Below are 23,681 nucleotides of genomic sequence, written 5' to 3'. Positions count from 1 at the left end.
AGACCTTATAAAGTGACTTTTTTCCAGTGGCAGGGAAAACAAATCTCCAAACAAAATCCAGTTGTTCATTTCATAGAAATATTTGAGAATTCAGAGATTCTGATTGTCTCAGATGTAACCCTCCATAATACCAGAGGTCACTGTCTGTAAATTTCTTTAGGACTAAGTTCCCTAGAAATGACATCATGGGGTGGGCCAGGGTGGCTGTCATTATCCTGCAAGAGAAGAACATGAGGCTGAGGGGACCCCTTCCCACACTACCAAGGCCTTTACCGCCTGGAAGAAGGAGCTGAGGGGAGTGGTCCGGAGACACACAGAGCCACGTCCCCCTTCTTTCCTGACACAGCCCTCATCTCTCTCCTCCTCCCATGCAGGTTTCGCCTCCAGTGCCACCGCATTGTCAATGACACGATCTTCACCAACCTGATCCTCTTCTTCATTCTGCTCAGCAGCATATCCCTGGCTGCAGAGGACCCTGTACAGCACACCTCCTTCAGGAATCATGTGTGTATCCCTTCTGTTCTCTGCACCCCTTCTGCCCAAGAGCGTGGCCGGGCCCACAGCTTCTGTTGCTGACTCCTTTGATCAGTCAGGAGCCCAGTTCCCAACCTCACAAGCAAACGCATCATTCATATTTCTTTAAAAGGTAGGGATTTTTCCACCGCCTGCTTCGCAAGCGCAAGGTCCTGCGTTCAATCCCCGGTACCAAAAAACAAACAAACAAACAGAAAGATAGGGCTTTTATAGAAACCCATCTTGGGACCACAAGCAAGTAAGAGAGCATGTGCCCAAACGCCTCAGGCTGGTTCAATCATTGGCAGAGGTCGGGCACATCATTGCCTGTGGATGTTCCCCAGGAAACTCACATTCCCTGTGACCTCAGGGAGAAGTGTCCATGACTTCCTCCCTGCTCCCAGCATGCTCTGACCAGAGGGAGACCATCTGCAAAAAGGTGCCAGTGATAAGGCTGACCTTATAGAAAAGAGAGCCTCGGTTATCTCCATAGCATAAATCTAAATTTAGAGAGTCACCTAAGGCTCTGGCGAACAGCCTAAGAGGCTACACTAAAAATTGCTATATCTCAAAACTTTAGAACTTTATCAGATACCAAGCAGATAGGCATGAAGAAAGGAGCCCCTGCTCTGGAGCCGCCCTGGTGCCCAGGAGTCTGCATGGTCCAGGTTGTCTTACCTAGGGTAGCAGGTATTGGCCGATCCCTGATTCATTCCCTGGGTTATGATAAATTCTGTAGCCTGTCCTTGGCCTGAGCAGACCTAGAGGACACTGCTTCCCAGGTCCCAAAGAACAAGATACCAGGAGAGATCGCCACCAGCACAGGAAGCTGGTGAGCTTAGTCCCATCACTGTGAGTTAAGCATTTTGAATCTCCCTGCAAAAGAAATAAGCCCCATTCTCTGCCCTTTTGGCAGATATAATATTTGTCTGGTTTGGATTTGAAGTAAATTTGGTTAATGAGAAACATGTATAAGCAGATACTGCCTAGCCCCAGAACCAGCTGGGCTGCTCACACCTCTCTGGGGTCCCATGGAGAGTCACTGGTCTGCCTGAGCCACCCCATGGCAGGATCCAGTGCCGAGCGCACACCACTCACCCCCAAGTCCCTTCCAAGTCTCCGCAGGGATGCACACCTTGTTGTGAACTGGGGTTCCTTTTCTGGTGAACATCCACTGACCAGTCTTCTTGTCCTGCTTTCCTCTCTTCCCCCGCCCTCTCCCCACCCTGTTTCTTTTTGTTTTGCAGATTCTGTTTTATTTTGATATTGTTTTTACTACCATTTTCACCATTGAAATTGCTCTGAAGGTAAAGTCCCGCCCCCTCTCTCCTCCTCCTTCCTCACTGCTGCCAGAACTCTTGCTCCCTGCTGCTGTCTGCCGCTAACACACGTGCTCCTGTTGGTGTGGGTTCGCTCTCACAGCCACTAACCCAGTTGTGCTTGTTTTTCAGATCCTAGGCAACGCAGACTATGTCTTCACTAGTATCTTTACCTTAGAGATTATCCTTAAGGTAATTCAACCCTCCATGCATTCCCTGCTCCTTTCCTCCTCTATCTCTGCTCAGTCCAATGACACTTTTCTTTCTTCCGTTTTCTTCACTCTCTCTTTCTGACTCTCAAGCCTGATAATGGAGAAATCAGTGCCTTTTGCTCTGGGCCATCATTTTTCCTGGGCTCAGAGGCCAGAAGCCCACCCCATTGCATCGCCTCCCCTCCGACCACCCTTAGGCAGTCCTCAACCTGCAGGAGCCCCCACTGACTATCGCTTAGAGGTTGTTATATCAGCAGTGCACACACACACACACACACACACACACCATCTCCAGTCAGTCAATGACTGAGCCCTACTTAAAATTCTCCCTCCTCCCCAATAAAGAATTCTTCCTCGCTCCTCCTGCTGAGAGGAAATGTCACGCAAACTCCAGGCCTAGAAACACTTTGGGGCCTGGAGGAACCCCTTTGGCTGCTCTCTCAGGATACTCACCATCAGCACACACACACACACACACACACACACCATCTCCAGTCAGTCAATGACTGAGCCCTACTTAAAATTCTCCCTCCTCCCCAATAAAGAATTCTTCCTCGCTCCTCCTGCTGAGAGGAAATGTCACGCAAACTCCAGGCCTAGAAACACTTTGGGGCCTGGAGGAACCCCTTTGGCTGCTCTCTCAGGATACTCACCATCAGTACCTCCTCAGTATTGGTTACAGACATCAGGGCTACACTGGAGTTGGGCCCACATGTCTATACCATGGGCCTGGTGCAGGACTGGGAGCCAGCTCCCCAACCAAGGCCTTTCAGCAGGCTGTCAGAGATCACTTTCTGGCCCTGCAGCAAAGCTGTGTTGCAGAACTCTTGCCCTAAGCATGAGGGAGGAAGAACTATGCTGAGTTAAGCACAGAGGGTGAGAACCAGCACTGCAAAGTGCTTGAGCACTTGTCCCAGCTCTGCCTGCTGCTGGCCCAGCTCGGTTCTGCCGAGCTGCTTTGACACACCTACACTCAAAACAAGCCTAAAACTAAGCCTATGTCCAAACAACACTGGACAAGAGAGCTCATGTCTCAGTTTTTTCCATATATTTCTGAGTCTCTACACCAATCAATCACCCAGCTGGTGCACCCACCTGGGCTGCAGGGTGTGAGTTCTGAGCCCTTGGGTAAGTTGAGCTTGTCTCTGAAATGTGGCCAGGTTTGCCAGAAGAGAGGGACCACAGGCTCAGAGCACAGGCTTCAGCTCAAACGTCTTCTTCCCGGGACACTTGCATGAAGCGAGTATCTCCTCTCCTCCCAAGGAGCTCAGGTCCCGTTCTCACCCATCACTGAGGCTGCCGTGAACTAACATCCACTGCAACCATGTGCCACTGGCAGCGGCAGGCCCGCCCTTTCCTGATGAAACTGCCACATCATGACCTATGGACGTGACATTTCCATCACACCCACTCACAAACTGAGTGCAGCAGTTTCTTCGTGCCTACCATGATATCCTTGTCTCTGGACATCCAATTGTCTGAGCTTCTGTCACTGGCTCGAACTCACCAAGGGTGTTGTCGCTCAGGGTTTTCTCTTCTGCTCAGGGATAAATGATCTGGCCAAGCCCAGTTCTAGGAGGGGGAAGTGGGAACCAAGAACCATGTGATTGCATTAAGATGCACTGCTGGGAATCCCTTTTCCACAGCAAGCTGCTTTGTTCCTGGAACTCTAGATTTAGGAAGGTATACAGACACAAAAAAGTTCTTCCCCAGGACACAAAAAGCTCAGAGGCCCCATCTCAGGATCCCCTCAGAGGACCCCTTGTGGATTTCAGTGGTATCATATCTCCTTCAAGATCATCCTACAGCAAAAGTGGAAGTCTCTCCACAAATGTCATCCCCAAAAGGCCCTTTCCTCCCCTTTCCCGTTCCTCCTCTGGTCTCTCTGATGCTCACTGTGCTTCTGAATGTCCACTCCGTGCCAGTGCACTTCCTACACTTCATCCTCACTGGGTCTCTATCCTATGTCTGAAGACCCTGCGTCGGCCACTGCACAGGCAGTGCTGGCCGTCCACAAGGCTTACCGTAAGGAACCATTGAAGGACCCAGGGCAGTCTGGCCTTAAAACGGAAAGGTGTGCAGGATACACCAACTAGCCTGAAATGCAGAAGACTGTTACACAGAAAAGAAAGTCGAATTAGGAGCAGCACTTGGAAAAGTCAAGAGTAATGATTCATTAAGAAGTAGCGGGGGATGTGATTGCTGGCGACTGAGCAGAGGGCTACTGCTGCCCTTCCAGCTCAGAGTTAGTGAGCCCATGCTCTGTCCCCCTTTCTCCTCAGCATGGAAAGGCCCCACAACAGGCCTTTCAGGAAGCAAGGATTAGATGGGTGGCGGCAATCAGCAAAACTGTGTAGAGGAAGCACATGTTGCACTGGTACCTAAGCCTGGCAGGTTCCTTTGTGGTGTCCTGAATGCCACAAATGGCTTTCAGATAAATGCCCCCTCTCCCACTTGCCCTTTCTCCCACGGTCACTCTTCCTCTGGCTCTGCCTGGCTGCATGTCCCTCACCAAACACACACACACACACACACACACACACACACATATACACACACACACTTTCTGAAAGGCTGGTCTCCTTTGGATTCCCTAACCAAACAGAAGCCTAAAGCCAGAGGACAGAAGTTGGCCTTCTGAGCCCCATTACCTGCCTGTCTAAAGGGTGCTTTCCTCCCTACATGGAGAGCTCTGCTAGAGCTTAGTACCAGCCTCAGAATGTCCAAGCCACGAGCAAAGAGGGTCCACACCCCAGCACCTTCTCTAAGACTCAGACTAAGAGCAAGGAGTCTGAGGAAGGTGCTCGGCCTTCTCTGGGCATAGGGTCTCTTTGATGAGCATGAGCTGCAGGAGCAGCCCCAGCCCTGTCTCTGGGGTCCCAGGTCTTCCTGAGACATGGGCCAGTAAACCTTCCAGATGGCAGGCCTTTGGGAGAGATCTGCAGCCACATTCCCTTGCAACCTTTTATGTAATCTCCCCACTTCTAAAAACCGTTGCAAACCACAGGTGCCCATGTCCCCTGTGATCCTCTGCTGCAGGAGATAAATGGAAAGAATTAGGTTGCAAGAGCTATTTTTGCCAGTTCCCTCCTGTGTTTGCTTTTGAATTGCTCTACCAGCTCAGCACCCCAGGCATGCTCTGATTCCAAAGAGATAAACTGGACCCCAGATGACCAGGGCGCAGCTCTCATCCTCTTAGCCATCAGCTCTGAGTTTTTACTTTTGGCTGACACTTCATGGCCCATGGCCTTTTACAATCCTGGATATCCACAGGCCCTAAATTCAAGCCGCCAAAGTGGGAAAGGTGTTGCTGAGCACCCACGGTGCCCAGCTTTCTACAAGCCCCAGAGGAGGGAATCCTAGTCAAATCCTCCAGCAATCATCATCATCCTGTGTGTTCTCATTTTTAAAGTTTTCAGAGGGCCCTTGTTTACCTGCATGAGCTTCACAGAGGCAGCGAATAGTATCCACCACCACCACCCCCCTTTACACGTGAGGAAACTCAACTTCTCTCTTACAGGAAGAATCCAGAACTCAAATCCAAGTTACTATGACAAGTGGCACTTACCTGGAGCTCACTCTCTGCAAGAGAGGGTTCTAAGTGTTTTCTACATATAATTACCCAGTTGATGCTTACAACTTTAGAGAATAGGTATTACCATTATCTTTATCTTCCGGGTGATGAAAATGAGCCACAGAGAAGTTAAGTATCTTGCCGGAAGCTGCACAAATGAAATACTATAGGTCTGGGGTTCAAACCCAGGCAACAGAAGTGTGTTCTGCACCGTTGCACCACATCTCCCCCCTGCACACACAGCTACAGCACTTCCTTAAAGGGTCCCAGATATAATCTAGAAACAAGAGGATCAAATTGGGCTGAGAAGATTTTGACATAGAACCAGCACTCTTTGAGGCCAGGGAGTGGAGGGATGCTAAATGCCAGCGCTTGGCAGAACTTCTCGCTGGGCACTAAGGTGACCATCTCTTCCAGTTTCCCTCAGACTGAGGGGCTCTTGGCAAGCAGAACTTTCCAGTGATAAAGCCGATTAAGCCCTGGGCAAACCAGGATACAGGTAGCTGGTTACCCTATTGGGTGTGCCTTCTCTCACCCCCAAATGCCTAGTTTTCCAGCTGGCCCTGAAGGTAAGAGCATATGGAGACAAGTGGGGGAACTGTACATTAAGGGAAATCTAGTGTAGATAGCACCAACAAAGGGCCCTAGAGGGCTGGAGCCATCATGGACTTGTGATGAGGAACAGTAGGAAATCAAAGAGGGATGGAGGGCTCACTCTAGGGCTTTGAATATAGGATTGAAGAGTTTTGCATGGTCCATGTGGGAGCCACTTATACAGCTGGAAGAATTATTTGGCAGTTGAGTGAATATTTTCAGAACCCTTTGCTGGGTACTGTGTTTCCTTACACAGTCCATCCTTTTCCCTGTGATAGATCTTGGGACCTGCCCAAAGGAAGCTATAGAAGAAAAGGTAGCAGGAGGTGAGGAGTCTTTGGAGCTTGGGCTTGGGTTACTCAAACTCACATTTCTCTGTATCTCCCTGCAGATGACTGCGTATGGGGCTTTCCTACACAAGGGCTCTTTCTGCCGGAACTACTTCAACATCTTAGACCTGCTGGTCGTCAGCGTGTCCCTCATCTCCTTTGGCATCCAGTGAGTAGGGCTCCCAGAGCCCAAAAGGGGGCGTGCAGTTAGGAATTGGGGTCCAAAAGGACAACCAAACATGGAAGGCTGTCTTCAGGGCAACCAGTGTGAATGGTGTAACAGGAAGGACCCTGGAGCTTGCACAACAAGGTGGCTGTGATTTCTTGCATCCATTGTCTGGTACGCTGATCACAGGAGTATGTCCGAGTGTCTGGATTTTGCCATGGAAGATAGGGCCAGGCCGTGTACCTTTCTCTCTCCTCCAGCATGTGCCCAGTGTCCTTGGCTGCCCTCCAGATGCCAAGAGCCTACCATTGCTGTAGCCTACCCTGACCTTCTGGTCCATCCTCCCACCCTTTCTCTCATCCATGTCTTCAGTCAAAGAGTGTGTGTGTGTGTGTGTGTGTGTGTGTGTGTGTGTGTGTGTGTGAAAGAGAGAAGAATTATTCATTCTCAGCCTTGACTGCATGGAAAAATTATTTGGGTAGTTTTTAAAAATTACATTTGAGCCAGGAGCAGTGGCCCATACCTGTAATTCAAGCACTCTGGGAGTCTGAGCAGAAGGATTCTAAGTTTGAACCCAGCCTGGTCAACCTAGTGACTTAGCAAGACTTTATCTTAAATTTTTAAAAGGACTGGGGGTGGGGAGCTCAGTGTAAAGGCCGTGGGTTCAATCATATACTGCAAAAAAAGACATTTGCCTTAATCACACCCCCAGATGGGTTTGTTCTGAGCTTTGAGAGTTTTCAAGCTTCCCAGGAGAGTCCCTTGCACAATCAAGGTTGCAAGCCTTGACCAGCCTTATAAGGATTTGATTGTGAGTTTCTCCGACATCCTAACCACTAGGCACATTAAACCTGCACTTTGACTTTCAAAGCAAAAAAGTAAAAAATCCATGATGTAAACAGTTCAAGAGCTATTATTGTCAACTTATAAATGGGAAATTTAAAGTTCAGAACACGAGACTTTCTCAAGTACAAACCAATGGCAGAGAAAGGCATAAGTCCCAGGGCCCTGGGTCTGCCTTCTCAAAGTTGTTTTATGGTCAGCCTTCAGGATGAGTTGGGGACCGTGGGAGTAAGACCCGATTCTGTGACATCAATTATATTACCCAGAATTTTCTGCCTAGGAGCCTATAGATCTACATTCTATCCCAGAACTACTGCTAAATCACTGTAGCACCTTGAACCAAAACTTCCTCATTTTAGTCTTTTTTGCCCCATCCAACCTTTAAATCCCTTCTACTGTGAATGAGTGCATACTGACTCCCTCCCAGAGATTCTCAAGAAGTGCAGTGAAAGAGGAATGCCCTTTGAATCCTTTGGAATTAAATACCTATGAGCAGGAGAAAAACAGATCTTTCTGCTAGCTCCCTCTTATGCACTTCAGCCTGACCTGTGAACAATAAAACCCACCTTTGCTGAAGGTTTAGGCTCCAGGCAGCTCAGAGACCTCCTCTCGGCCTCTGGAGAAGACACTCAGTCAGATAGCCTGTGAGAGTGGGGATGTGCTTCTGAGTTGCCTACCAGCCTGAGGTCATTAGTAAGCTCTCCCTGGGCAGGATGGCTAACTGGAAACCATCTGGGCATCTTTGCTGAAGGGGCTTGTGAAGGGTCCTTTGCCATCCTACCACCAGGGCAGTAGCTGATAGCTCCCAGAAGTTCTGGCTTGGCCCTGGCATCAGCTCTGTGAGGCTGTTCTTTCTAGAAGTCCTGAACATGCTATGCAGTGAAATGTATTTATACATATAATGGACATCTGCCTAGGATCTGTGTTTGAGATTACCACCCCAAAATCACTTCGTCATACCTACACCCTCCAACCACAAGGCCTAAAGTTGCACCATGAATATAGTCTTTCTTTAAATACAATAATGTCTTCAACAGGCATGATAAGAAAAGATAACATCTACGCAGTTCATAGTACGTCCCCAACACACTGCTTGCTACATGATGCACAAAAAAATTCCCTTTTAATTCCTGCAATGACCTTAGTTGCTACTACTGCCCCATTTTACAGATGAAGAAACGAGGGCTCAGAAAAGTTAGGAAATGTATCCTAGGTGACTTGGCTGGCAGGTGGCAGCTGGGAGGTCTGAATCCGGGCTGGCCTTGCTCTCAGTGTCCTCTTGGACATCTGAATGTCCCCTTAGTGGCACATTATGTTGCTCACGACTCCTGCTGAATTGGTTTTCTCATTATATACTCACCAACAAGAAAGTATAGGAGTCGCAGGAAGCTCCAAGTTCTTAGGGGTGGGAGTAGGAATAAAGAATGTTCTCCCCAAAAATCCCCAAGACAGATTGCCTATTCTTGGGTTTGCTTAGAATTAGCCCATCAGGACCCTACTTCAGCACATCAGTTCCTACTGAGCCAGAAGCAGGGCAAGTGCATCACCCACCTTGTTTCTCCCCCAGGTCCAGTGCAATCAATGTGGTGAAGATCTTGAGAGTCCTTCGAGTCCTCAGGCCCCTGAGGGCCATCAACAGGGCTAAGGGGCTAAAGGTGAGATGGGTGGGTCCAGCTTGGGAGCCTTCACTCCAGCAAGCATCTGTCAGCCTGGGGGTTGGTGGAGGTCCATCCAAGGTGAGAGGTGGGCTGGGAGGAAGAGATCATGGTCAGGCCAGAGCCTGCCATGTGGATGCCCAGATTGTAGTCTCACTCCAAGTCCTGGTTCCATGATGAACAGAATAACAGAGGCCACTGTTCAAAACCCAAGATCTGAAGCAAACATTTGCCAAGTGGAGACCTCCACTCAAGCACTGGCCTCCAAGGCAATGAAGAGGTCCCTATGTGCCTACAGCCATCAGATGCGAAGTTGGCAGGGCTTATATCCCCACAAGTCCTCGAGAGTCCCAGAGGGCCTGGGCGTTCTGTTGGGTTCCACCACTCGTACACTATGTGGCTCTGGGGAGTTGCTTGGCCTCTGGGAGCCTGGTTCCTCCTGCTTGTGGCAGAGTGGCTACCTATGCTACCTCCCTGCAGAGGTTCATGGCCAGCTGAGGGGAGCTTGAGCTGAAGCCATGTCCCCTGGGCCCTTCCCTTCTCCAACTGCAGCACGTGGTCCAGTGTGTGTTTGTTGCCATCCGGACCATCGGGAATATCGTCATTGTCACCACGCTGCTGCAGTTCATGTTTGCCTGCATCGGGGTCCAGCTCTTCAAGGTGAGGTCTTGGTCCTGATTTATCCCTCCTCCCTCCCTGCATGTCAGCATTCCAGGACTGGGAACCAGTGCGTACAAAAAAATGAGGACAACAGCCAGGGTCAGAAGGGGCCAAATGTAATCTCTGACCACCACTCTCTGCTCAAGTCTCACAGACCAGAAGAGGGAGGAGTGGAAAAGGGGGTTCTGCTCCTCAGCCTGAGGCCCCTTGTCCTAGCTTCACCTGGCCCTTCAGCTGGCTGCTCTTCCTTCTATCCAAAAAGCAAGAGGAACTTTCGTCTTTTGGAAGCACTGTGTCATCCACTTGCTCAAAACCTACAGCAGCTGCTTATTATCACTAGCATCACATCACACTTCCCCAGTTAGCCTGAGGCCAGGATCCTCCCTGGCTTCCTCTCTTCTCTGCCTTCATCTCTTGTTCTGTTATTCTCTGACCTGAAGCATTAGTCCCCTGTTTTCCTTCACCTACCATAGAAACTCCCACTGATTTCTTCCCGTCTAAGAGCTCCCTTCAAAACTGGCACCACTTCCTCCCTCCTCCCATGAACTTCCTAGAGAATCCAGCTTTCAGAGGCTAGAGCTGCCTACATTTGAATTCCAGGAGTACCCACAGTACTGACATCTGTAGTCTCTGCTTTATGGATGTGAGTCATGTCTGCCCCATCTAGATTCTGTTCATCTTGCAGTTTTTAATTCCACAATCCCTGACTCAGTACTGGGCACTAGAAATGCCCATTAATCATTTTTTGATGGATTCATCGACAAATGAGCATTGCTAATCACTTTGTTCTTCTGGCTTCCAGGGAAAGCTCTATACCTGTTCTGATAGTTCCAAACAGACCGAGGCAGAATGCAAGTGAGTGTCCACGGGTGGGCAGCCTGTTGCAAAGCTGGTTACCTTGGGGGTTGGTGGGTGGTCTAAGAGAAGGCACAGCTGGACTCTACCCACATGGAATCTGTCTCACTGATGTGCCACAGAGACTCATCTACTCCTGAGGGCTCTGCCCACTGAAGTTCTCCCTGGGGCTTCACCCTATGGTTTCACCCTAGCCTGGGACATCCCACCCAGCATACCAAGTCACTGGCTGGTCAGGTGTAAAGGAACATAGGAAACACCAAAATGACTCTTTCTCCTCCTCTCCCAGGGGTAATTACATCACTTACAAAGATGGGGAGGTTGACCAACCTATCATCCAGCCCCGCAGCTGGGAGAACAGCAAGTTTGACTTTGACAATGTCCTGGCAGCTATGATGGCCCTCTTCACCGTCTCCACCTTTGAGGGGTGGCCAGAGTGAGTACATTAACCAAGGCCCTTCTGCTCTGATATTGGTGGGCCAAACCACAGAGGTCCACGGTTGCCTGGTTTTGTTACTGCCCTGCATTCCTTTCCAGAGGTCACACGTCCCAAGCAGTGAGGATGTGTTTCTGGAACACCTTAGAGATCATGGCAGTGCTGAAACATACTCTTCTAGAATATGTCAATTTTTTTATTTACTTATCTGAAGTGCTGGGATCAAACCCAAAGCCTTGCACATGCTAGGCACACTGAACTACATCTCCAGCACAAAATGTTAACACTGTAGAAACTCCACCAAAAATGAGTGATTTTGTTGTTGTTGTTCCCTTTTCCAACCTCAGCATGATGCACAAGGTCTCCATCACTGCCCTCAGGGCATATGGGAGTATTATGGGAAGAATTTCTCCAAATGTGGGCACCTGACTCACCACAGAGTTTCGGAATCCATTCCCGACATTCACTCAGAGCAGGTGAAGGCAGCGGGACATCTCTTGATTAGACAATACTCCAGCATCCTTAGAAAAAGCCATGTATTCACAGTGGATGGTGAGAAAGGGCAGAAAGCATGAGTCCCCCTGCAGAGGTGACGCTTTCATACCTGAACCAGCCCTTTGGCCCTTGGTACCGTGTCTCCTCGATCGGGCAGCCTGTCCACCAGTGTTCTGCGTGTCTGTGCTTAGACACCCACATCCCCCATCCAGCCGTGCGTGGTCTTAGGTGAGAGTTGCCCTTCGTATCAATGACATCTAGAGGGTAGCCACGTGCTGTGAGGGAGAAGAGAGGAAGGGAAGGGATGAGCTGTCAGGAAGATGGCACTTAACAAGGCCATCTCCCAGACCCATGTGAATGGCACGTGTGTAAGTGACTTGCGTAGAAAGCCAGACCATTGTGGATGACCTAGATAAGCACTGGTCACACTGGTATTCCCATCTAAATAGGTATTTCCTCTCTCAGTATTCACTAATAATGTCCATTTTGAAATTGATGCCCATGACTCATGTTCCATTTAAATAGTCCTTGATAGTTTCAGAACACGATGTGCATTATGCCAACCACCGTGGAGGTACTACCTCCATTTTACAGGTGAGTAAATCTTGAATCTCAGAGTGATTTGCCCTAGGCCACATGACTCCTGGCCTAGAGCTGTTTCCTTTGGTCCCAAGGATCCGTAGAAGCAGTGGTGCCATCATCTCCCAGAGGCAACACTGCTTCTCCAGTTCCCTCCACAGGGCCTGTCTCCTCCTTACAGGCTGCTGTACCGCTCCATCGACTCCCACACGGAAGACAAGGGTCCCATCTACAACTACCGCGTGGAGATCTCCATCTTCTTCATCATCTACATCATCATCATTGCCTTCTTCATGATGAACATCTTCGTGGGTTTCGTCATCGTCACCTTCCAGGAGCAAGGAGAGCAAGAGTACAAGAACTGTGAGCTGGACAAGAACCAGGTAGCTTTCTAAGGAGTGGAGGAAGTCAAGAAGGGACCAGGCAAGGAAAGGCAATTGCCAGCAGCCTGTGGCCCACGCAGAAGAAAACTAAAGTCCAGGGAGAGATCCTTGTGGGCACCAAGGTCCTCTGCCCCCTCCTCAACCTCTACAGAGCTGTCAGGCTTCTTGCAAAAGAAACGCAGAACCTGCAAAGCCTAGATCTGCCAAATGTATTCATCCAACAAGCATTTCTTTTATTTAAGGGTATACTATGTCAGGCTCTATGAAAAATCTTATTCCCTATCAAGAAGTTGGCAAGTTAGAACATACACGGGTGTGTTGGCATCATTGAAAAGGAGGGGAGAAGCTACCACATTGAGGGAGTGAGAGCTTTGGGGATGGGCAAGGGAACACCTTTAGGAAACCATTCTTACATGGTTTCTTAACAAAGCTCGGAGGCTTGTGCTGGAGGTAGGGGCAGAAAAGAGGTGGGAGCAGGAGTAAGATGGTGATGCCATTGCTGGGACATCTTCTGGTAGCCAGGAGAAAGCTGGTGGCTCAGGCGGTGAGTAACGATGCTGGCTGGGTGGAATGTAGGTGTAGTCCCTGGGTTGGTTCCCCATGGTGTTCCCACTGGGAACATGTCATGTGCAGATGCATCCCTGTTGAAAGAAAGACTGCTGATGAGAGAAGGAACGCAGCATGGTCTGCTTAGCTCTACCCAGATCAAGAATCAGGCCCCTCGTGGGTTTGGAGTCTGTGTCTTGGGTCAAATCATCATCTGGCTGCTCGGTGGACTTTGGATTGAAAAGGAGATGGGGGGAGGAGTCCAATTAAAAAGAGCAGATGAAGCAGGAGCGGTGACACACACCTGTTATCCCAGCATTCTGGGAGGCTGAGGCAGGAGGATCACAAGTTCAAGCCAGTCTGGACAATTCAGAATGACTTAAAGAGGGCCTGTCTCAAAATAGAAAAATAAAATAAAATAATAAAAGGGTTGGGAATGCACCTCCATTGAAAGGCCCTGGGTTCAATCCCAAACTCTGAAAAAAACAATAAAAATAAAAAACGTGGGTGTGAGAAACTTAGAGCCTGATCTAGTATCAAGGTAATGATAGTAAAAATGGGAAGATAGAAGGAGATGAAATCAATAAGGCTCAGGATGCAGAGGCTGAGGGTTAGAGCGGCCAGAGTAACATCTATTTCCAGAAGGAACCTGGGCACAGCATAGGGGAATGAAAAGATCTTTCTTGAGTCCCAAGAATTTAGTTAGGTCTCTCTCCTCTCAGTGAACCATGTTTTCTGATCTATTGCACATTAGCAAATACAAGAGATAGATTTAAAATAGGAAAAAAAATGAAGCTAGAAGCATCACTAGGAGAATTTGTGGTGTTATCATTCCTCAATAATGAGAAGTCTAACTGAGTCATTATTTTTTAATGCCAGCCACCTGCCAGGCAGTATGCCACATTGCCAGGCTGAAAGAAGGGAGATGCATGCCTCTTACCTACGTTCTAGATAAGGAAATTTCATTAGAAGAGCTCCCTTGAATACAGGGGTGATGGAAAATCAAAACATCTTCCAAATAACATCCCAACCCTGAAAGTGCACTAGAGGTACTAGCTGTTTCGTGACATCCAGGGACCCCTCCCCCAGAGCCTGTATCCCCATGTACAGGCTCACCATTTGTGCCGATTCCCCCACACCATCCAGGAAGCTGACCCCACTCTCTCCCCGACTCATCCCTGTGCCCTCCCAGCGACAGTGTGTGGAGTACGCCCTCAAGGCCCGGCCCCTGCGGCGGTACATCCCCAAGAACCAGCACCAGTACAAGGTGTGGTATGTGGTCAACTCCACCTACTTTGAGTACCTGATGTTCGTCCTCATCCTGCTCAACACCATCTGCTTGGCCATGCAGGTTAGTCTGGGTCCTGCATGGGAAGACGCAAGGTATAAAGGAGCTGTGAGGCCATCTCCAGTGGCCACCTTCCTGCTCATCAGAGGAGGCAGAAAAGGGAGAAGAGTTTTCCTCTTCCTCTAGCTGATGAAAGTCAAGGGTTCACCCAAGGATGAACTCCCCACTGGGACCTCATGAGAGAATCCCCAGAATCCTGGGTTGATAAAATGGAGAAAGTGAAGGAGGTCAAGAACTAAGAGTGAGTGGGAAGTGCTCATTGTCAATAAGGCATAGGGTGTGGAGGTGGACGCTGTGTCCACCTATCTATAGGAAGGGTGGCTGTGCCAGAGCTATTTTGGGTGCTGAAGGTTACCATAGTCATTGAACCGAATTAAACAAGGGACACAGAACTCTTCCAATCCCTGATTTCAGAGACAGTAGAAAAGGGAAGAGCTCCCAGGCTCTCCTGCATCCGCCCAACGGGGAAGGACAGGTGGCCCTCGAGGAGGCTGGGCCAAGGAAGAGTCCTGTTGAGATGAGGGCCTTGTTCAAAGCTGGGCAAAGGGAGTGAGGAGTCGGGGTGTCCCTCCTTCGCCACATCCCTCATGCTCATGGTTCCTGGCTCCCTCCCTCCATCAGCACTACGGCCAGAGCTGCCTGTTCAAAATCGCCATGAACATCCTCAACATGCTCTTCACCGGCCTCTTCACTGTGGAGATGATCCTGAAACTCATTGCCTTCAAACCCAAGGTAGGCCTCTGAGAAACGGCTGGTGGGAGCAGGGGCAGGGGCAGGAGAAGCGGGCGGCATGCTCACGTGGGAAGAATGAAAACAAGGGGCAGAAATCACCAGCAAAGGGTCATCCCTGCCCCCATGATGAGTGCTCCAACTCCTCCGCCTGCCAAGCACTGAACCATGCCAGTCTCAGCTTGTGCCCTTGGCCATGGCTCACAGGGAACAGAATCCTCCTCCATGAACCAAGCTGTGACCCTTCTCCTCCCATTTCCCACAGAATGGCAAACCAAACCTCTCAGCCCAGCCCCCCAGACCCACCCAGGCCCTGTTCTACCCTCTCCCATTTCACTGGCCATGTGGTCCAACCTCATGTGAAAAATTCAGCCAGGGCTGTGTTCTCTCAGGGCTCTGGACTCCAGTCTTTGGGCATTTTCCGTTTCTGCCTCAGAGGCTGTGCCATTGCTCCCTGATGCCCTCCAGTACAGAAGAGCAGTTCGCTGCAAATTTCTCTGGCTACTCCTTGTAAGGGAGAAGAGGTTGGAATCACTGGCTGATGAAGCAGAGTAGGTGAGGCTGGATGACCTGCCGCTTTGGATCATCTGTGCCCTCCCAGCGAGCCACCTCATGGTCCTGGATGTGTGGGTCCCAGCTGGTGTGAGCAGCACCGTCCAGCTTTGGCCTCTAGATGGTCAGAATTGCCAGCATCCACTCGCCAGGGTTTGGCACCATATGGGCATCTACTTCTGAGGGAGGCTGTGACAGCAGGCCAGTGGCCCCTGTGCCCACTGCAACCACTTTTGGAGAGTGAAGGAAAGAGTGGAAGAATTAGTTACAGACTTGAGAAAAGACCTCTCCACCTCTCTGAGCCTTTTCTTCCCTTCCTTTGCTAGTCTTCCCAAATGTGACACAGATCAACAGGAGGTGAAAGGGACGAGTCCCTGGCGTAACTTCTATGTTTATTCAGATTTGTATTTGTCTGAGGATTAACCAAGGGTGGGAGTCTCTCCTTGGCTACTGGATCACTTTTGTTTGCGAGATTTCATAGTCTTCTTTGAATTCATAGTCAAATGACATCTTTGATAGTATGCCACATGCACATCATTGCCTATTAACCTCTCCCTTGAAGATAGTGCTGATATCCCGGTTGCAGGGAGGAGGAAAGGCAAGTACCCATTATCAGTGCCACTGCTCACTATTAAGTAAATGAGGTTGCAGTGTGGCACCTGGCTCTGAAGTTCATGTGTTTTCCACCGCACCACACTGTTCACAAGCAGGTACCCATGCCAACTGCTTGGCTGGGGATTTTTAGAAAGAGGGAATCAATGTTTGAGGCCCTTGAAAGTGTCCCTACAAGGCTGACTCTTCCTCTCACTCAAAGAATGCTTAGGGATCTTGGCTAATTTTCAGAGAACAAGGCTCCTAATCAACATCATTGGGTGATAATAATGGTATTTCCCTACCTCCTCCAGGGAAGTAAATATACCCTTTTTCACTCTTCCTTCCAAGTCCAACCCCATTTAGGGGATGAAATGTGTCTCAGCCTAGGGAGGACTAGCAAATCACCCTGGCCACTTTCTGTGGAGCCCACAGTGTTTCTGCCCACATGTAGGGCTGTTCCAAGCCCCAGGGCCCAGAGATACCAGTAGGTCCACCACCCACAGCAGTATGACCAGGGGAGGCCAGGGATGCAGGATTGCTGTTGAATGGAGCTTTGGTATCAGATGCCAACCTCTCAGTAGGGAAACTGGCATTGTGTTCATCTGTGTCAGGGACATATGGTTTCAATATTTCAAAGCTTTGAGTCATGCCACGGTTGACTCACATGTGTTCTTGATACTGTCTGAGGCAGGCTACAGAACCCTGAAATGGACTTTCTGAACCATGTCTTAGTAGGACAGGCAACAGACTGGGCAGCCTAGCTTAGGGAGTGCATGAAATTGACACCCACCAGGGCCTTGGCCTGAGAAACCTCCACCTAAGTCATGAAAATCAAGGAGCAGGGCAGGTTCTTAAGTGCCCCCCGTTTCTTCAGTCACTGGTTTTCTACCATGAACAAAGGGGGTAAAAGTGAGAGACTTTTTCTAGAGAGGGAGCTGAAATTTACGAACAAAGACAGGGAAAAAAGTTTTTAACATACTTGTTACATTAAGCACTCAAAACATGTCTAGTGCTTAGGAATAAATCTAACAAAAAGTGGCTGAGATCTCTACTGAGGAAGTTATCAAACTATATAGAGGAATGGAAGAAAAACTAGTAATTGGAGAGGTATGGTCACAAATTAGAAAACTCAATATTAAACTAGCCCTTGCCTATAATCCCAGCACTCTGGGAGTCTGAGGCAGGAAAATCACAAGTTTGAGCCCAGCTTGGGCAACTTCGCAATGTAGTAAGACCCTAACTCAAAATTTAAAAATGAAAAGAGTTGAAGCAATAGCTCAGTTCAATCCCCAGCACAAACAAAACAAAACAAACAATAAAACCTCAATATTGTCAAGATGACCTTTCTCCTCAAATTGATCCACAGATTCAGTACAATCCCAATTAAAACTCCAAAAGGAACTTTCCCCCGAGGTGAGAAAGAAGTCACACAGCACATCCCTTAGGGTCTGGACTGGTCTCCAGGTCTGTGCCTGTGGCGGTAGCTTTGGCCTCACTGTGGCAGGAGAATGCAGGGACCTGAGGGAGGAAGCACTGTTGGCCTCATACCTTCCACTCTCAGTGACAGATTTAGCTACCAGAAGGAATAACAACATCTCTGGTGACCTGGGATTGCTGTTGGGGGTGTCTGGGCAGGGCAGCGAAAGGAGGAAGAGTTGAGCTGATGGCAACCGCAAAGTGGACTACAAGCTTGTCCCCCAGAAGAAGTTGGTCTGCTGAGGGGAGCAGGAGTTTGCCCAGAGTTGGGGGTGGAGGTTCCTAATCACTCTCTGTCCCTTCGGCTCCCGCCTGGGCCATGGAGGAGTGAAAGCAGGAACTGCTCTTTCTGAGACTGACTGAGTCCAGTTGGTTGGCTGGAAGCATCCTCCTGAGGGCCCAGAAGGGAGTACACGGTACCCCTTAGTCCCTCTCTGGGCCAGCCCACCTACTGACTTTCTCACAGCCTTAGAAGTGAGAAGCAGAGAGGACAGTGGAACCAAAGTGGAGACTCACTGCTGCCGCCACCGCTACCACCACCACCACCACCCCCACCCCCGCTGCAGGCCAGCTTTCTTTTTCTTGAATAAGAGCATCTGAACCCTCCGGGCTCACTTTCACATCTCCAGACATAAGAGGGCCCAAAGGCATTCAGACTTGAGGGATGAAATGCAGCCTCCAGACCAGCACTGTCTCACAGCTCGCTCTGTGCCAACTATGATGTGGTCACCACCTCCTGCAGCTGTTGAACCCTAGAAACGTGGAGAGTGTGCTGAGGAATCAGTTCTCAAATTATATTTATTTAGATTAATTTAAATTTTCATTATAGGGCTGGGGATTTAACTCAGAGGTTCAGTGGCCCACCTTGCAAGCGCAAGGACCCGAGCTCAATCCCCGGTACCCAAAAAAATAAATAAATAAATTTTCATTACACATGTGGCCATAGCCATCATGTTGGGCAGTACATTCTGGGCTCCTGTTTTCCAGTGACAGCCCAGGTTCCACCCTCCTCTACCTGTGCCCTGACTTTGCCAGTCCAGCTGCTCAAGCTTCTCAAAGCCAGATGGTCTAGCTCATCCTCCCTACCCTTTCTCTGTCTGTGATTTTCTGCCAGGAACTCACTCATGTGCTATGGAACCCTTGTGCCGGGGAAAGCAGTCTCTTGCACTGAGATCTCCTAGGGTAGATTTCTCTTGGCTGTCAGATGCATCCTTTCTCCCTGGGTTTCCCCAGTCCTTGGAAGTTGCAAATGCCAAGGCTTTTTCTCACAAATTCCTTTCCAGCCACCTCCTGACTTGTCCCAACAAAGGCAGGGAACATTTTAGGGCTCCCTGCCTGCAGCTGTGGTCTGGAATTCATTTTGCTCCAGTAGGCCCACTGGTGTGAGTGGCTCTGGGACATCGAGCTACTCTTTTCCGCAGGCCACTGGCATTCTGAATAGGTTTCCTGATTAGCATTTTAGTGCTCTTGTGATGCTGAGACCCAAGAGCCCTGATGTCCAACCTGGTTCTTACCTGACCCTTTCCTCAGGACCTTATCTTTGTCCGTTTAGTTATTGGCCAGAGACTTACTGCCTAGTGGCCTTGATGGTACTTCCAAAATGAGGAGAATCTTCTCACCATGTCCTTTCTCCAGCTTAGCTTGCCTGGAATCCCCAACAGACCTGTTGGCTTCTTGTTCTAGCCCCAGACACAAAGGACTCAGCCCTGTCAGAGCATCAGTTCACAGAAGGACAATCATCCAGCAACCACCATCTTTGCCCTGCTCTGGAGGAATGCTTGAAGCTCCTGCTATCTCTCAGGAAAGAGGAAATGAGGGCAGTGAAGCTATGGCTGCTTCTTAGAAGGCAGAGAGACAGAAAGAAGTGAAATCAGTAGCTATAGTGGCTCCAAACAAAGAACCAGGCTCTCCCATCCTCAGCTTGCTGTCCTGAGGAGTCCCTCTGTAGGTTTCTCCTGGCTGGGAGCAAGGGATGAATCATAACTAGCAAGTGGCCTGGCTAATGAGATGCTACCAGAATCACAGCTACTCAGGACCTCGGAAGTCAAATGCTCTCTTTTGGAGGTAACTCTCCATGACACAGGGCTGGGCGTGGCCTTGGTCTCACTAATATACCTCACAGCTGCGCTGTGTGAAGGAAAAACCAGGAGACTCTCAAATAGTCCTCCTTGTGACTGGCACCATGGAGTTCTCAAGCCAGCTCTTGAATGAGCTGGGGGACGGTGCTGCTGGCCGTGGACTCAGTGCACAAAGGCAGCCTTTTTCCTCCACCCAAACATGTCCATGTGGTACAGGGATCCCCTGGCTTCCAGGGGCTTCCAGAGCAAGCTTCTCTCTTCAGACTCAGTTGTTTTTAGAAATGGCTTTGTTCTTGGGAATGATTGTCGACCCTGGCATCTGTAAACATAGGCCATGCCAAGGGGAGGCATATTTGGGGACATGCTGAGGATATCATCAAGACAGAAAAAGTCATGGCCAGCTGACTCCTTTTCATTAGACCTGTGTCAAAGGGACAGACGAGAGTCGGGTTGGGGCAGTGAGTTCCCACTTTCACAGGCAGAAGAAGGCTGCAGTGGGGAGGTCGGCACAGGGAGCACTCATGGAAAGCACTTACTTCGGCAGACACACTCAGTGGCCCGCTTTCTCAGGCTAGTCTGCCAGCTCGGTCCATATCTAGAAGCTTCTTTCCTTAAAGAGCCCATATCTGGTTTGCCTTTGGCAACTAGCTCTCCTCACACAACCTGAAGATGTCATGGTCTGCATCCCCAGGATCATCTGTGCCCTGCAGATGCAAAGGGGCTTCTGAGGCTGAGGGTCCATGCTGCTGTGGTGTAGACCCTGGTGCTGGCCACCCTAGTGTAGGTGCCAGCCTCCTTTTCTCCAGAGTGAGCTGCTCCCAGGAAAGAGCCCCAGATCCTGACATTTACCTGGCAGGTGGAGAGGTTGGGAGAGCCACCTCAACAGACAACTCAAGGCCACACCAAATAGCAGATGTGCCATGTTCACTAGTGACAAGCCAGGCCTACTTTCTTACTCAAGCCAGGAGTCAGTCTGGACTGTAAGCAGACATGTTCTCTGTCCCCGGAAAGCAGCAGGAAGAGGACACACCAAAGGACAGGCTCCTACATGTTGCCTCTGTGACAGACACAGAGCCACGGAGGAAGAGAGTGCATGCATGGCTGGTCATATAAGGAGAAGTCTGGCAAATGCCACCAAGGCCCTGAGCTAGCCACAGGAGCCCTGGTGCAGCCTAGGCATGTAGGTGAGAGGAGGGGCAGGGCCAAAATTCCACTAAAATCACCACTACGGGCATAAGTCCATCGTGCTCTTCCGTGAGCTGTTGCAGGAAATTTCAGGACTCTTTCTGTAGATCTCAGGAAAGGACCAAGAGAAGGAAAGGAAAAGTGAAATAACTGGGATGAAGGGACACAATCAAATCCATTTCTTCTTTTCTGAAGCTGAGAATCTTCTAGAAATTTGGTTTGTTTTTACTAGATAATACCTTGCTGGCTGAAAATTACTTCCTTTCTTTCTCTGTTTGCATCCATGGCTAGTAATTGCTTTCTTCCAACAACATTAAGTTAGCCACACATTTCTGTGGAGCTTTACTTTTTACAAAGAAAATTCGTATTACTCATTTGCTTAATCATCTACTGGCCCCAGATTCCACCAAGAGAGACAATTCTGGTAGATTGAGAATGCTGGTGAGCACAGACTTCCCTGGTTTTTTGGCTTTTTAGGAGGTTTTCGTTTTGTTTTGGGTTTTTTGGATTTTTTTACCCAGGATCAAACTCAGGACATTGAGCTTGCCAGGCAGGCACTATGCCACTGAGCTAAATCCCCGGCCCTGCCTGGTTGGGTTTTTTTGTTTGTTTGTTTTGTTTTGTTTTGTTTTGTTTGGTACTGGGGTTCAAACTTGGGATCTTGTGCTTACAAGGCAAGTGGCGGAACCACTGTGCTAAATCCCTGGACCTGCCTGGTTTGATTTTTAAAGAGTAGACATCTGTGACTTTGGCTCACTCTCATAGATACCCCAATTTACCATTTCACCCACTGCTAGAAAACTTCCTGCTTTCCCTGCTATTCATAATGCAACTCTTACAAAGCCTCAATAATTACATTAACCCTGGGCCAGGGATTTAGCTCAGTGGTTCCATCACCTGCCTGGCAAGTGCAAGGTCCTGAATTTGATCCCTGGTACAAAAAAAAAAAAAAAAAAAAAAAAAAAAATTACATTAACCCATATTGTATCAATTCCTATACCTTAGGTTAAATGGCTTTGGAAGCTAAGGAGAGAAAGAGGAGGAAGTAACATATATTAAGTATGTGTAAAGAACTCAACACTGGGCTATGTTTTACTTTGCTTACCTCATTCAATTTGTAAGACAAACACTGTGGTCCTGTTCCACATCTGAGGAAACTAAAGGCCAGAGAATAGCTTCCAAGATTGTGGATGTAGGTTCCATTGTTGCTTATAGAAAACAAGCACTTAATGTGTTTATTGTGTAGCCCATGCTGCTATCAGCACCTTCTAGTATTAAACTAAGAAATCTTCCTGACAATCCTGGGACTGCGATGACAGGTTAGGTGACTCAAAGGCCAAACACTTTGCACTCTGTCCCCAGAGGAGCAGAACTGTGACCAGGCTGGGCTGGTGCTGTGCACTCCGTAGCTCCTCGGCCAATGTTGGTTTCCTTCCTTACAGGACATCAGGGATGGGGAAGCAACCCATTCTCAAGTAGTAGTTCTAGGAGCTGTTAGGTCCCTGCTGGAAACACAGATGACGGGGTAAAGGAGGAGTGAGATCGGCATTGTGTGACATTATCGGGTGGCCAACTGGATGTGAGGGTAGAGAGGAATCAGGATGGATCCAAGGCTCCTGGCTCGGTGGGCAGACTGCGCTATGAATCTTTGAAGTCTGGAAACATTCAGTTTTAGAAGTCACTTAGGTTGTTAGAATCTGGAGTTCAGATGGGCAGGCTGGCTGGAGATCTGTTTGGGGGCACCACATGCTCCTGCTGATGCAGAACCCCGAGTGTGGTGCCCAGAGCCTCCTCTTCCTCTTCCTCCTGAAAGAGGAGAAGTTTGAAAATGGACAGAATCAGTGGGAAAGTGGGAGAAGGAAGAAGCTGGAGAAAGGAGGGGCCTGGAGACTGAGAGCCAGGAAGACCAAAGCAAGAGATGAAGTAGGAAATGCTTTTTGTTAGGATGGGAGTCTGGGTGAGTGAGGCTGGCTGCAGAGAAGAATCTGAGGAAGGATAGGGAGGGCCCCAAAACTACCTGTGGTCCAGGGCTGTGGTCTGAAATGTATAAGGAGGATTATGTGCCTTGCTGACTTGGAAAATCCAACTTTAAAAACCTTGGGAGCAAGCAAAATTATTTCCCTTTTAAGACTGTGAAAACTGAGAAATCGTTTTAGGCTGGTAGTCTTCAATTCCTTTCTGGACCCAGCCCCCTCCTCTTTTTGTGACAAATACTTTGTAATACCGCCTTAATTTTCCAGACAGAAAATTCACATCTGTACACATTATATCCAATATAATACCTGAACTGTTGTGTAACTGCAAGAGTCATGTTTAGAACTTACTCCCCCCTCCGCAAAGCAGAAGACAGCAGAAGAGCATAGCTAGGAGACCTTGTAACTGGCCGGCCTTATTTGCAGATGGCACTTATACAGATGCCTTTCAAAAGTCCTTAGGGGCCACCTGCACTTCCTTGGCAGAGCTGCCCCAAATTGCAGGGCTTTTCACATCCCCATCCCTACCCACAGAATAGCAAAAGCCAGCTTGTCTCTGGGAATGGCTTCCACGCTCCTGCTAAATT

General features: G+C 49.1%; 1 protein-coding gene across 1 annotated transcript in view; it reads left to right on the top strand.

Annotated features, from left to right (window-relative positions):
- Positions 1-23,681, top strand: part of Cacna1c (calcium voltage-gated channel subunit alpha1 C) — a 712,468-nt gene that overhangs the window by 621,114 nt on the left and 67,673 nt on the right. Inside the window, exons 20-30 of the mRNA XM_019208417.1 lie at positions 375-504; positions 1,761-1,820; positions 1,965-2,024; positions 6,604-6,710; positions 9,118-9,205; positions 9,758-9,865; positions 10,668-10,720; positions 11,010-11,156; positions 12,412-12,613; positions 14,352-14,510; positions 15,129-15,239. Of these exons, the coding sequence (XP_019063962.1) occupies positions 375-504; positions 1,761-1,820; positions 1,965-2,024; positions 6,604-6,710; positions 9,118-9,205; positions 9,758-9,865; positions 10,668-10,720; positions 11,010-11,156; positions 12,412-12,613; positions 14,352-14,510; positions 15,129-15,239 (1,225 nt within the window). The remainder of the gene's footprint in view (positions 1-374; positions 505-1,760; positions 1,821-1,964; positions 2,025-6,603; positions 6,711-9,117; positions 9,206-9,757; positions 9,866-10,667; positions 10,721-11,009; positions 11,157-12,411; positions 12,614-14,351; positions 14,511-15,128; positions 15,240-23,681) is intronic.

The sequence above is a fragment of the Fukomys damarensis genome, unplaced genomic scaffold, assembly GCF_012274545.1.
Source record: "Fukomys damarensis isolate Sample0158 unplaced genomic scaffold, DMR_v1.0_HiC HiC_scaffold_5, whole genome shotgun sequence".
NCBI classification, from domain to species: domain Eukaryota; kingdom Metazoa; phylum Chordata; class Mammalia; order Rodentia; family Bathyergidae; genus Fukomys; species Fukomys damarensis.
The sequence above is the reverse complement of the archived record's forward strand: the minus strand, read 5'-3'. Positions and strand labels throughout refer to the sequence as shown.